The sequence below is a fragment of the Telopea speciosissima genome, chromosome 7, assembly GCF_018873765.1.
Source record: "Telopea speciosissima isolate NSW1024214 ecotype Mountain lineage chromosome 7, Tspe_v1, whole genome shotgun sequence".
In the NCBI taxonomy this organism is placed as follows: Eukaryota; Viridiplantae; Streptophyta; class Magnoliopsida; order Proteales; family Proteaceae; genus Telopea; species Telopea speciosissima.
In genome coordinates this window covers 66759580-66774393 of record NC_057922.1, presented here as the reverse complement: position 1 = coordinate 66774393, position 14814 = coordinate 66759580, and the positions used below count along the sequence as shown (strand labels likewise).

General features: G+C 39.4%; 1 protein-coding gene across 2 annotated transcripts in view; it reads right to left on the bottom strand.

The window, feature by feature from the left end:
- The window catches only part of LOC122667021 (1-phosphatidylinositol-3-phosphate 5-kinase FAB1B-like), a 65057-nt gene extending 56943 nt beyond the window's left edge, over positions 1-8114 (bottom strand). Inside the window, exons 1-3 of one of the 2 annotated variants that reach the window (XM_043863175.1) lie at positions 8056-8114; positions 7226-7934; positions 5935-6636 (exon numbers count right to left, since the gene is read on the bottom strand). In XM_043863175.1, coding sequence (XP_043719110.1) covers positions 5935-6636; positions 7226-7845 — 1322 coding nt within the window. In that variant the 5' untranslated portion in view covers positions 7846-7934; positions 8056-8114. Of the gene's footprint in view, positions 1-5934; positions 6637-7225 lie in introns of both variants that reach the window. The other variant, XM_043863174.1, reaches the window with a different exon arrangement.
- Between the last annotated feature and the right edge of the window lie 6700 nt (positions 8115-14814).

Here is a 14814-nt window from a genome sequence, read left to right as displayed (position 1 = left end):
ACTTGCAAGGATCACTATTGTCCATGGGGGCTTTACCTTTATGATCAGCACGTGGAGGAGCTGTAGGGCGGGAAGAACTACCAACAGAGTAGCCTGATCAAGTAGGACCAGCAGCAGAATTTCCAGCTCGAGTGTGTCCATTGATAGTAAACTTGAATGCTGGAAAAGTTTTGTTTGTATCTTCAGTAGAGGAATCAAATCGTCTATTTCCAGCCAATAATTCTTCAACCTTCAGGGCTTTCTCAAAACAGTCCTTGATGTCTCTAACATCAGCCACTCCAATAGCCCTAACAATATTTGCTCTCAATCTCAGTCGAAACCGAGATAACATCTGATTAGCTCCTTCTCCAGTACCAGCACGAGAAGCAAGAGCATCAAATTGCTACATGTACTCAGCTACAGTCATAGTTCCTTGACGTAGTGAGTTGAATTGATCCTAGAGCTGAGCTCTGAAGTTGCTGAGTAGATATTTCTCCTTCAAGTCATACCTCATGTCTTCCCAGGTAGTAGGTGCATGGCCATTCCATGTCCCTCTCTGCAGTGCGCCACCATTCTCGGGCAGGGCCAACCAGCTTGGTACGTGCCAATCTCTCATCTTCCTGTCTTCAGGCAAGTCATACCAATCAAAATAATCGTCAAGGGCAGCAAGCCAATCATAGAATACCTGAGGATCATGATTCCCATCGAACTCCTTCAACTCAAGCTTCACCTTATGTGTGTCATACCTTCGATTGGAAGCTTCATCTGAAGTGAAGTAGGTTCTCAAATACTCCTCAAAATTAGGTCTTTAAGGGTCTTCTCTAATTCTGTCCCTGTCTTCTCTGTATCCATCTCTGTCATGTCTGCGCCTCTCTCTATGATCTCTATATTCTCTGTGATTCTTGGAGTGATCTCTGTAATCCCTGGATCTATTCCTATGATTTCTAATCCTTCCCACGTTTTCATGTATTTCAGAATTGACTTGGAATCTGTCCTCTTCTAAGGCAATGTTGCTGTCCCTAAGAGGTGTAGTTTGCCTTTGTTCCATAACCTGTAATCGATCATTGACAGATTTCTGATCTGCCGAAAGCTTCTGGAGCATCTCCATGATTGCAGCAAGGGGATCAGGTGGCAAATTTGCATTCACCACTGGATTGCCATGCTCATCCATGGCTCTGATACCACTTAATGTAGTCTTAGATAGGTAGAAGACCTACTAGGAGCCAAGTAGAGCAAACCCCCACAAAAAGGTGCTGACCTATTGGGGCAGAATGGGGTATTTTAGGTCAAATCTAGGGTTAGGTTTATGAGAATAGGGTTGAATCTTATATGGTTTTAATGGGCAGGTCTAGGAGAAAGCTAATAGGGCAGGTTTGAACAAGGTTTAAACAAAAATAAAAAATTAGAGAAATTAGGGTTAGAGTTTCGGGTTTGGGGTTTTAGAATTTAGGTTAAAACTAGGGTTTAAACTTGGAATTAGGGCAAGGGCTAAGGTCGAGTGTTAGGGGCAATGGGAAGGGTACTCGGCTGTAATATGGTGTAGTTCTGATGGCTGAATTGGGCTATACAGAATTTAGGGTTTTTTTGGGTTCTACAGAGACAAGACAAATTAGGGTTTGAGTGGTTGGATGGGTCTGCAACTTAGGTCGAGTGAAGGAGGAGATGAGAGGGGGCTGTGGTTGAAATTTGGTTGGGTTTGGATGGGGGAACAAGGCTGGATACAATTTAGAACAAGTAGGGTTTATGGGATCAATGGGTTTTTAATGGAGGAGACGATGTGTATCGATTAGGGCAGGTGGGGTTTGGGCTGGAGGGTTAAGAAGAAGAGGGGAATGCTGAAACAGTAAATAACTTATTGGTTTGAAGATGAGCCTCCCGATCTACAAGATGCAAGGAGTCACTGGAGATCCACCAGTCCTTCAACCTTGATATGACTCACAAGGGGGTCTTGATATGACTCACAAGACAATCTCAAGAGAGAAACAAGCAGCAGAATAGCCACAAAGACAGAAAACGAATTTTTTAAAACTTTAATTGGTGGGGAGCTTCTCCCACAATTTCTATTCATAAGGGCCTACGGGCCACAATCCTAATACAATTTAAAATCCTCTCTTCTAAAAACGTGAAAGGAGTGTGACTTAATGAAATAACTCAAAGTTAAAAGTCCTAACTACCTCTATTAACTTAACACACTTAAAACTATTAAACTAAGAAGATTCCTCATCAACCAATAGGATATAAGATCCTAATAGCCAATAGGAACACTTCACTTAAATTAGACCAACTTAAATTGAACCAATTGGATGCAACCAATTTGAACTAGTTCAATTAAAGACATAAAAATAAAACTAAGTATAGAACTGAAATAAACTAAGTATAAACTAGTCTAAGGTTCCTACTAAAACCCTATGATCAGGAGGGCTTCTTCAGCTCATGGAGGCTTGGTTCTGCATCACTTGATGTGGCTTAATGATGATTTTTAATGATTTGATGTGGCTTAATGTTGATTTTTTATGATAAAAGGTACATATTGTGGCATAAATAATGTTAGAAAAGAGGGGAAATATAAAATAACACTTAGGCTCCTTGGTCGCCTAGACAGGCACCTTGTCGCCTAAGCGCTTGCACCCCTCCACCGCCTTATGTCACCTTGCCGCCTTGACAATTATGGAATATTCAAGCAAACTGCACTAGATCTGATGGTAGTAGGAGATCTACCACAGGTTATTGTATATTTGTTGGTGGCAATCTTGTCACTTGGAGAAGCAAGAAGCAAACAACTGTGGCTAGGTCCAGTGTTGAGGCTGATTATCAGGTTATAGCTCATACTACAGCCGAGTTGATGTGGTTAAAGTCACTGTGGCAAGGGCTTGGGTTTCCATTACTAAGCCACTAAAGATAATTTGTGATAATCAGGTTGTTATCTACGTTGCCAATAATCTTGTGTTTCATTAAAGAACCAAACACATTGAAGTTAACTGTCATTTTGTGAGGAATGTTGTTATGAAGAAGTTGATTGATACTCCATGATTGCAGCAAGGGGATCAGGTGGCAAATTTGCATTCACCACTGGATTGCCATGCTCATCCATGGCTCTGATACCACTTAATGTAGTCCTAGATAAGTAGAAGACCTACTAGGAGCCAAGTAGAGCAAACCCCCACAAAAAGGTGCTGGCCTATTGGGGCAGAATGGGGTATTTTAGGTCAAATCTAGGGTTAGGTTTATGAGAATAGGGTTGAATCTTATATGGTTTTAATGGGCAGGTCTAGGAGAAAGCTAATAGGGCAGGTTTGAACAAGGTTTAAACAATAATAAAAAATTAGAGAAATTAGGGTTAGAGTTTCGGGTTTGGGGTTTTAGAATTTAGGTTCAAACTAGGGTTTAAACTTGGAATTAGGGCAAGGGCTAAGGTCGAGTGTTAGGGGCAATGGGAAGGGTACTCGGCTGTAATATGGTGTAGTTCTGATGGCTGAATTGGGCTATACAGAATTTAGGGTTTGTTTGGGTTCTACAGAGACAAGACAAATTAGGGTTTGAGTGGTTGGATGGGGCTGCAACTTAGGTCGAGTGAAGGAGGAGATGAGAGGGGGCTGTGGTTGAAATTTGGTTGGGTTTGGATGGGGGAACAAGGCTGGATACAATTTAGAACAAGTAGGGTTTATGGGATCAATGGGTTTTTAATGGAGGAGACGATGTGTATCGATTAGGGCAGGTGGGGTTTGGGCTGGAGGGTTAAGAAGAAGAGGGGAATGCTGAAACAGTAAATAACTTATTGGTTTTAAGGAGATCTTCAATGGCAGCAACCTTGAAGACAGCTTTGAAGATGAACCTCCCGATCTACAAGATGCAAGGAGTCACTGGAGATCCACCAGTCCTTCAACCTTGATATGACTCACAAGGGGGGTCTTGATATGACTCATAAGACAATCTCAGAAGAGAGAAACAGCAGCAGCAATAGCCAACAGCACAGAAACGAATTTTTTTAAAACTTTAATTGGTGGGGGAGCTTCTCCCACAATTTCTATTCATAAGGGCCTAAGGGCCACAATCCTAATACAATTTAAAATCCTCTCTTCTAAAAACGTGAAAGGAGTGTGACTTAATGAAATAACTCAAAGTTAAAAGTCCTAACTACCTCTATTAACTTAACACACTTAAAACTATTAAACTAAGAAGATTCCTCATCAACCAATAGGATATAAGATCCTAATAGCCAATAGGAACACTTCACTTAAATTAGACCAACTTAAATTGAACCAATTGGATGCAACCAATTTGAACTATTTCAATTAAAGACATAAAAATAAAACTAAGTATAGAACTGAAATAAACTAAGTATAAACTAGTCTAAGGTTCCTACTAAAACCCTATGATCAGGAGGGCTTCTTCAGCTCATGGAGGCTTGGTTCTGCATCACTTGATGTGGCTTAATGTTGATTTTTAATGATTTGATGTGGCTTAATGTTGATTTTTTATGATAAAAGGTACATATTGTGGCATAAATAATGTTAGAAAAGAGGGGAAATAAAAAATAACACTTAGGCTCCTTGGTCGCCTAGACAGGCACCTTGTCGCCTAAGCGCTTAGGCACCCCTCCACCGCCTTATGTCACCTTGCCGCCTTGACAATTATGGAATATTCTGAAGCAAACTGCACTAGATCTGATGGTAGTAGGAGATCTACCACAGGTTATTGTATATTTGTTGGTGGCAATCTTGTCACTTGGAGAAGCAAGAAGCAAACAACTGTGGCTAGGTCCAGTGTTGAGGCTGATTATCAGGTTATAGCTCATACTACAGCCGAGTTGATGTGGTTAAAGTCACTGTGGCAAGGGCTTGGGTTTCCATTACTAAGCCACTAAAGATAATTTGTGATAATCAGGCTGTTATCTACGTTGCCAATAATCTTGTGTTTCATTAAAGAACCAAACACATTGAAGTTAACTGTCATTTTGTGAGGAATGTTGTTATGAAGAAGTTGATTGATACTCCATTTGTTTCTTCTGCAGATAAGTTGGGTGATATGTTTACCAAGCCCCTGTTTAGTCCTGTTTTCCGGAAGGGTTGTTCCAAGTTGGGCATGGGTAATTTATATGCTCCAGCTTGAGGGGGAGTGTAAAGCTATGTACCGTAGGTTTAGTTTCTTTGTAATTAGTCACGATAGGAAGAGTGTCCTATCGTGATATATGTTAGTCATATAGCTTAGTTAGTATTTTATTGTTAGTTTAATTCTTTCCTAATAATTAGACATTGACTCTTAGTAGGTTTCCTACTAAGAGTCTAATAGCTTGTGTTATAAATGAAGGCAGCAGTGTAACACTATAGATCAGATTGAATGTATCGTGGTTCAGCACATCCTCTCTTCCTTCTCCTCCTCTCTTCTTCAAGCTTTGTAGACTGGTATTTGTTTCTCTTGTTAAAATTCTGATTCTGTTAATGAGTAGTTTCTGTTATTACTATTCAAATCCATTAAGTTTCTGCCATCAATTTCCAAGAGTCCTACTTTTGAGTCTCGTCTTATTTCAGTTTGACATTCTTGCCTAGTTATCTGATTATTCCTGGTAAAATATCATTCTCTGATTTCTGATTAAAGGTCATTAATTTTCAGATATCTAATTCTGTTCTACCTGGTTTTCAGTTTCCTCATTCAAGTAGGATTTTTACGTAGTTCAGAATCTGGCCATCAGAATCTGATCTAACTTTGTAGAATTGTTCCCCAGCCCACAATTGACCTTCGACCAGACTTATAGCCTGATCTGATGATCTGATCTGCTTTTGTTTGGTTAATGATTTTCTCCCGATTGCTAGTTGGGTTCTTTTCCGGTGATCCTTCATGAGCAAATCTCCCACTCGATTTACACTGGTTCGAGTTTAGTTTTGCATCATCAAGCATATAAAATAGGGCGCTAGGCTGCATTTAATATGAATCATCATCCATTTATCAAAAATTTACCTTTCACTGCGACACCCACAAGCTATGCATTTGACCTTCATATATCCACCAGGATCCATTCCTCCCCCCTTGCTTGTATCTGGCTTGAGGAATGTTGCAGCCTCCCAGGACAAGGATGTAATTATCTCCAACCAACTCTCCTTGTCATCTTCCTCACCAATAGGTATATTTTCGACCTGCAAAAGTTGAGTAACCAAAGCTCTAAAATGCCCATCAACCACATTCTTCATTGCCTTCCGGTGATCTTCGCTTGATCGGTCCTTAGTGCGGTACTCCCCACTGCCAAAACTGTTTGATGAACGTAAATAACCCCACTCTCCTGTAGCACCATCATCATCCTCTTCATCATCCAATTGCACTGCTTCCCTCTCATCCTCTTCATCTTCTGGCTCTGGAAGGAGCCAGAGCAGCCCGTTATTCTCAAAATCTGCTGGCTCTATTTCTGTATCACCATAATCATGTCCCTTTGCTTCTTCCCTCGGTTTTTCTATTCCTTCTAACCCTTGTGAATCTAAACTATCATGCATCAAAGAGCTGCTCATACCCTTTGTATTTTCTGCATCAGGATGCATTTTATATGACCCATACATACTGTCAATCTCATCTAACTCGACTGGACCACAAAGATCATCAGCCCGAGGAAAATGCTGGGTTTCACAATCAGATCGATATAAAACATATTCATCGTCGTCGTCATCACTCCTGACACTGAAGAATAAGCAGGAAACAATGAAATTAATTAAAAGCATCTATAACCGAAAGACATTATTCATGGGGTAAAAAAAAATCATATGGAACAAAATATAAGAATAAAGAAACAATGCAAAAGATTTAAAAAAAAATAAATGAGAGAGAGAAATGAGAAAAAAAAATCCTAATCATCCTTCACAGTATTATCATCAAATGTATACAAATACTTCTCAAGTTAGAGAAAATTTTTCTGGGTACCAAGCAGATAGATACAAGGTGAAGACACAAAAAAAAACTGGTTAGTCCAACAAGCACATAGCCATAGGGTCCGAAAGATCTTGAGCAAAACACAGTGCAAAGAATTAACCAGTGAAAGAAACCTTCCACAGCCATTGATTACAACATATTCATAAATCAATGAAACAGATGGACAAGGAAGGGCACGCACATGTGCCCAGCTCATGCATGTGCGCACACATACATTGAGCATGTTTATAAAGCATGCCTTGTACATATCAATTTTTTGCAATAGACTATCTCCTGCAAGGTATCTCTCAGTTAAACTCAAGAGACATTAAAAATAGGCAAGATTAAATAATACCTATTCATGCAAAATACATCTTGATTGGGAGATTGATCCCCATTTTCTGCAACAGGATCCATGCTCCTCTCAGGTGCTACTATGTCTTGCTTGTCTATACAAGGTTCAATTTGACACGATTGACGTGGGCTGAGACCCAAACTGTATGGCACCCGTTGATAAGGTCCAGTTGAGTATGGCATCGACCCAACAGTGCTGTTGCTGCTGTTCCCAGTTGCACTAGATTTGGTGCTGACCAAACTTGTTGCTGAGAGTGAAGGACTGAGACCAGAACGGGATGTTTGAATCCCATTATTGACTGCTACTATCCCTTGTTCCCATTGTTTGAAGCAATAATTACAGACCCGGATCCTCTCCCACTCCTCCCTGGGTGTCTTAGGTTCATCAGAGGGGGCAGGAACTGAGTTTGTCGTGCACCTTGAACAGAAAACTCTTCCACAGAGACGGCAATGATGTTTACGGTTGAAGATAGTGAATTGAGAGTCACACTCGTAGCATACCCTACAGCTATGATCGGGCATCCAAAAATCCCTAGACACATTGGCTGGCTCAGTCCTCCGAGGGATCCAGGATTTCACGATGTCAACTAACTCGGAGAACCTTTTATCGGGGACGTCCATTGACGAACAACCCTCCCAACCCCACTCATCATGAATAGTTCATTGGACACGACTGAAGCTAAATTGCTGATTACCTCCACAGGGTGCAGCTGAAATCAAATCCAATGGCAAACTCAATAACCAAAAGCTCAATATTCAAAAGGATTCAAGAGAATGCAAATCCTAACCAAAAATATTTGCACTGGAATAGATCATGAAAGGTGTTCCTACAGTTTCTGATGCTCCAATCCATTGCATAAAAGTCCCCACATCAAACACTTAACTCCAAAACAGATATAATTTACAGGGCTACAACTAGTGTCGTTCTTGCATGAGAAATTCAGATCCAAGAACAGGATGATTAAAACACAAAGAGTAATTCTGTCCGTCAAATATTAGAAGTCAAATCTAAGTATCACAACTGCGGCCCCAATTGCAACCCGCGAGGCTTCTTGTACAAATACATATAACTAAACACCCATGAAAGCCCCCAATTCAATGCTCTGATAATTCTTCCACCACAAGTGCCGGATAAAATCATATAAACATGACCAATGTAGATTTGCTTTCCAAAAAAGGAAACGAGTTAGATACCACAAACTGCCGAAGAAAACAACCCCATAGGACACCAAAAGGCTAAGAAGGATCAATATTGGTTTTAAATAACAATTCTGTCGCCCAAACAATTTTAGAATAGGAACGACGCAAAATCCGGAAGAATCCAAAACAGTTTCTCACCAATCACCTCTTTGTGAAGGGAATTACGCTGAGTGCGAAAAAAAAACGCTTAACGCCTCTCCAATCCATTCAAACTGCTTCCTTGCATCGATTCAATCTCCAAATGATGAAAACCAGCAATCCAGAACAATCGCATGTCGCAATGCATTCAATTCTCACCCGGAAGCTACGGAATCAAATGATAAATCAGGTAAAACGAAAACCTCCTTCCCTATAATCCATCCAAATTACTTTTCACTCCAAGCAAAGCTGCAACGAGAACTCTTCAAAGTTCCAAAACAAAATAATATGAGAAACACCTCTTTGAATCAATTTCTAAGTTTTCTGCGGCCCTAGTCCCGAAGAACAAATATGAGAAACACTATATGCGGTTTAGCCGCGAACTGACTTTGTGGACTACCTAGAGATACTAGAGGCGTCCGCAGGACAAAACACCATAAATGGGTTCCCGAAGAAATTATATAAAGGATCCTGAAATCGATCGTGATCGTGATCGTTGTCGTTGTACTTCTCCTTCCAAAACGTGAAAATCGAATACAGACACAATAATAATGCAGTAAAAGGAAAGATACCTCAACCGGTACCTGTAATTGTTTCCCGCATCTTCGCCAAGTATTGCAATAAATATGTGAAATGGAAATTCTAGAATTACCAGAAATTATTATATGAATAAACGTGATTGGAAAATTCGTGAAGCTTTTCCTTTTTCTGTTCTCATTTTTCTGCAAACCGGTATTTTGAAAATTAAATTAACAAGTGTGAATGTTAAATGAGAAACACGACAGTTTGAATGGAAAATATTTAAGTGTAAGTTAGAACTCAGAATAATTAACTTATAAAAATTAAACTGAAAAAGAAAAATTACTATTCTGTTTGTTGTCTGGGTGGATGATCTGATGATGTGTCGTCATGCGTGCAACCAAAAACAAAATATCTTTATTATATGAATTAAAAGGTAGGGGCGTTGGGGATAACTGGCCATATGTCTGAGAGAGACTACAACTGTATTTCCCGGGATCTTAGGATCCGGGATATCTCTTCCGTTCTAGTGTTTTAATGGATAAATAAAGAGAGATTTATATATGACGACATTAAGAGTGATCAAACGCGACGGTTCTGAGGCTCTTTATCGGATCCTGCCGTAAGAGAGGGGTGGTGTTTTGAATCCTAAAATACTACAGTCCCAAGTACTCCCAACACTAAAAATGTTTCCATACTCATTTTAGAAGGAATCATGTTTTTTGAAAGGATAAATTACACATCATCCCCTTGATTTTCAATCGAAACTCAAATCATCCCCTGATTTTTTGAAAAAACTTAAATCATCCTCTAATAGATCCCAATATGATAAATTAATCCCTAATATTAGTTTTATATTCTTAAATGATGATGTCAGCCAGTTAAATAAATTTAAATTCCTAAACTATCTTTGACCAGTGTTGATTTATAATTTTACCCTTGTAACTAAAAACCCCAAATTCATCCTCTTCCTCACCCCTACAACTCAATCTTAAGCGAAGTTCGCCGGAGAGAAGAAAAAAGACAGAGAAAGCGACAGAGTCACCGATGAAAACGAGCTTTTTACCATTCACAATAGAGAGGAAGGTTTTGGGTCAGAGCATCTTTCTTCAAGCGAGCTTTTTTCCAGGGAAAACAAAGGGGGTGACGTCAACCCCAATTCCTGAAATTGAATTCCATAATGGCCCACGTTGCCTGTGTCATCAAATGCTAAGTAGATCAGGTGGTGGCGACTGGCGACTGAGGTGTCCCTTGTTGCTGTTGAACCTCTTTTGCTTCTCTAATGGTTGCACTTGGGGTGTCTGTGGTAGCAGATGGTGGGGAAGACTCTGTTACAGTGTTCCTGCTTGGAGTTAGGATGCTTGGGCAGCTCTGTTAGGATTTGAACCATTCAAGCCCTAATTCCAGTCATATCGATCAGTTAAATACTTAAATCCCATTCCATTCGTCGCCTGATTCATCTTCTACAACTATTTTTTGCCCTTATTTAGGAACCCTAAATTCTGCTTCTTCCTTGCAGGAATAGAAGTTAAAAAAGAGGGGAAACAAAAAAAACTGACTGATTATCATTTGAGAAGACAAAGTTCCATAAATATATGATGTTTATGCAACTTTTGCTTCTTCCTTACAGGTTGAATAGAAGTTAAAAAAGAGGGAAAAATAAAAACCTAATTGATTGTCGTTTGATTAGTTCTGGATAGGCAAAAGGAGATTGAATCACTTGCAGAGCAGTTCAGGGATTATGGATTTGCAGAGAACAACGGTGTATCGGATGAATCTAAAAATGCAAAGAAAGATGCTCTGATCAGACTGTTTGTCCGAGCAGTTCACAAGCGAGCTTTTTTTCCATTTCTTCGATCTATTCCTTCGATTATCTCACTCTGCTTCGGTATTCAAAAATCATCCACTCGATCGATCATCGATGGACCCTCGGAGGACACTGTTTCCCCACGAAGTGTGCCGACGGCGGCGGCGGCGGCGGCGGTGGCGGTGCTACCGACGACTTGCAGGAAAAGAGTGGGGTATTTTAGGTTGAGGATGAAGGAAGAGTAGTATTGTAAATTTTATTTTAATGTTTTAGTACAAGGATAAAATAATCTTTTCACATCAATAACTAACAGCAAACAACACCGTTATTGTAGGGATAAAGTACACATACCCCTTATAATGCATCCAATATTCTTCATATCCCCCTAAACGGCTTAATATTTCACGTATCACCCCTACTTTACACCCCAAATGCCAGATAAGTCCACACCAGGTATTAAACTATTAATGACCATCTTTTCTTCTATCTTTTTTAAAATTTAAAAAGATCTAATTGCCCTGACCTATTTCCTAAAATTTGAAAGACCAAAATACCCTCATCTTCCCCAAATCATCATCTTCTTTTACATACCCACCACCACCACCACCATTAACACCATCACCAGAGATGAATGTGTAAAAATAAAACTAAAATTGATCAAAAGCAACTGAAAGGGTGGATAGATCTCGAATCCAATAAATACATGGATGGAAGGTATATCAGTACTTACCTCCATCGAAAATGCTCCAGATTGGGACTCGAGGAATCGCCCTTGAATTTCAAGATTGAAATCGCATTCCACGGAAGGATTGTTCGAGACCCATCTCCATCGACGGAAGGTATCTTTTATTATTTTTTTTTTTAAATAAACAAACAATAATGAAGAATTTATTTCCTTAAAAATGGAATAAGGAAGGGGGCAACTCCTCCCGGCCGGAGGATTAGAGGATAATGCAAGAAAGCCTCTCATTGAGACGAGGCCCGATCCATTCCAGTACAAAGATTAATAAAGAGAAAGCGCAGAGTTTCAATTTTGCTGCTACCTACATGGGCCCAATAGGATACAGCTGGGAGGGGTTCTTGCCAGGGTCTGAAAAATCAGATCCATTTTTTTAACAGATATTAATGTGGTTAATTTATTGGGTATTTCTTTAGTCGTCGATTCCCACTGATCAGTGGGAAGATCTGGGAAATCCATGATCTTGGCATAGCTGCTGGGATGAAGAACATCTCTTATTCTGTCTATGGCTTGGATCCATATTCAGCGATGCTGTGGCTGCGGCTCCGGCTCCGGCTCCGAACTCAACGAGAGGTGGAGGAAGTAGAGAAGGGGAGGAGAGACAGTGAGGTGGAGCTTCACGGTGGGATGGTGATGGTGTTAATGGTGGGTGGTGGTGGCGGCGGCGGTGGTGGTGGTGGTGGTGGAGGTATGTAAAAGAAGATGATGATTTGGGGAAGATGAGGGCATTTTGGTCTTTCAAATTTTAGTAATTAGGTCAGGGCAATTAGGTCTTTTAAAATTTTAAAATAGATAGAAGAAAGGGTAGTTTGTTCATTTTCTAGCATTTAATACCTGGTGTGGACCTATCTGGCATGTGGGGTGTAAAGCAGGAGTAATACGTGGAATATTGAGGGGTGGTACATGGAATATTGAACTGCTTAGGAGGGTACGAGGAATATTGGGTGCACTATAGGGGGGTACGGGTACTTTACCCTTATTGTAGAGGAGTTAATTTGAGTTTTTTCAAAAATCAGGAGGTGATCTGAGTTTCGATTGAAAACCACGGGTGATGTGTAATTAACAAGAATGGAGTATTTGATTCTAATTTCTTAATTTTTTTGGACATGTCCTGATTGATAGCATTCTCAGTTCTTAATTCTAGTGATTTCTTATTTTTTATTTACGGGAGTAGATTAAGACAAGAATATCGCTCTTGACTGCGTTGGTCTAATTTTATGCTCCTATGAATCAGATCGGCCCCAAATATGCTCCCTGTACAAGTTTTACAAAGCATATTTTGTTTATATTTTTACAATTTCAAATCAAAAGGCTTAAAACAAATAAACCCAGATTCCCAATAGTTTTCTACCCAAACTGTTCAAGTCATCAGCGCCAATGGGAACTCGCACGAAAGGAAGAACTTCAACTCTACAACCGATAGATATCATGTTCCCAGACATCATTCTTCTTCATCTTCTTCTTCTTCTTCATCAGCAACTTCAACTCTTCTCTTCTTCTTCTTTTCCACCATGATCAACAATGTAGCTCTAAAATCACAACGAAAAAAGAAAAGAAAAAAACTAGTTAGGTGAAATTGGTCATGGTTGGGTTGAATTTGGGTCATGCTTAGGTTTAAATTGAACTCCCTGTTAAGCTAACGGATTTGAGACAAATCTCTTCTAGTGAAACAAATTTCAGTACTTTCAACTTGATGTTGGATGTAGTGTCCATCAAATCCAAAAGAAATCTAATTCGCATTTACTCTTTTTTTTCCAGTAGGAATTTGCATGTACTCTAAAGCAGCTTTCTTCTCCCACTCTGCTGAGACTTTGTGGTTTGGTGGCAGTGCTGATGGCGTTTTGCTGAGAGTTGAAAGAGCTTTCAGGGAAGGTCGAGCGAGAGTTGAAAGAGGAGATCTTTCTTCAATGGCTCTCTTTCTTTAAAACACGAGGAACACTTTTGGATTTTGGACCACAAAGTGGTAATAACAACAAATAGTTGTTATGTCAAAAACGTTTTTTTGGGCATAAATTGTTAAAAATTTTGATTTTTGTTATCAAAAACACTTGAAACAAAACGGATTCATCAAACGGTTTTTCTGTGCTAATTGTGTGTTGGGAACATTATTAGCACAGAAACAACACAAACAAAACATTGTCAAACGGTGCCTTAGTCATTAATATACGAATGCTCAATCCCATGGTCATGTCATTTATTTTTTTATTTATACATATGATATTTACATCTGTTAATATGAGCTATTATGAATTTATGATCACTTTTTGTTAAAATATGATATGAAACTCTTAATTGGAAGAAGACCTTTGGCCTCCCATTGTCGATGTGTGTAAAGATCTAGTCATTGAATTTTTTTAGATACCGACAGGATGATACTTAAATCCAATAGTGAGATAGCTTGCACATATCTTATGTTATAATAGGAAGTGGTAGGGGTGTCAAACGATCGATTTGACTCGGTTTCAATCGGGCTAAATCAGTTTCGGTCTTGGAATGAGTGAGACCTAAACCAAATTGTTAAGAAATTTTAGTTTTCGGTCTCAATCCGATTTTTTTCAATATCGTGTTAATACCGGTTTAAAATTGGTTTGTTTTTGTGCTTGAACCGTAATGAAATCTTACATTCATAATCTATAGTGAGGAAAGATTCAGTAAAAAACTCAAAACACTTTAAATCATCTTCCCCAAGTAAACAATGAGGAATAAGAAAATTGATTTGATGTGTTCGTTTTGTAATCGGAAGATATAGGAATAAACCGTAAGGGGGAGATAACTAGCAGAAGTCAATGAATAACTAATCAATGAGAGATAACTAATATTGAAATTGCAAAATGAACCTTGCTGTAAAATCATTCATTTGTCTAACTAATTTTGTATAGTGAACAAAGAGATCAATTATGGAAGTATTATTACAAATCAATTTTCCTATTCATAACCTTAGGCCGGATTAGAGACTATGGCTCACTAGGAATGAGTTGGGTTTCAAGGGAACTAATTGGACGCCTATTCAAGTTATCCAAAGATCTGAGTCCAGTTTCAGGGAGTTCACTAAAGCCACTACAAAACAAAGATACCTTTCTCAGGCCCATGTTCAACATGATACCTCTTCCCACCCAAAGATGGCAATACTTCCACCTTGGTCTCCTCCTCCCCAGCATTGGTTTAAACTCAATTCAGATGCATCCCA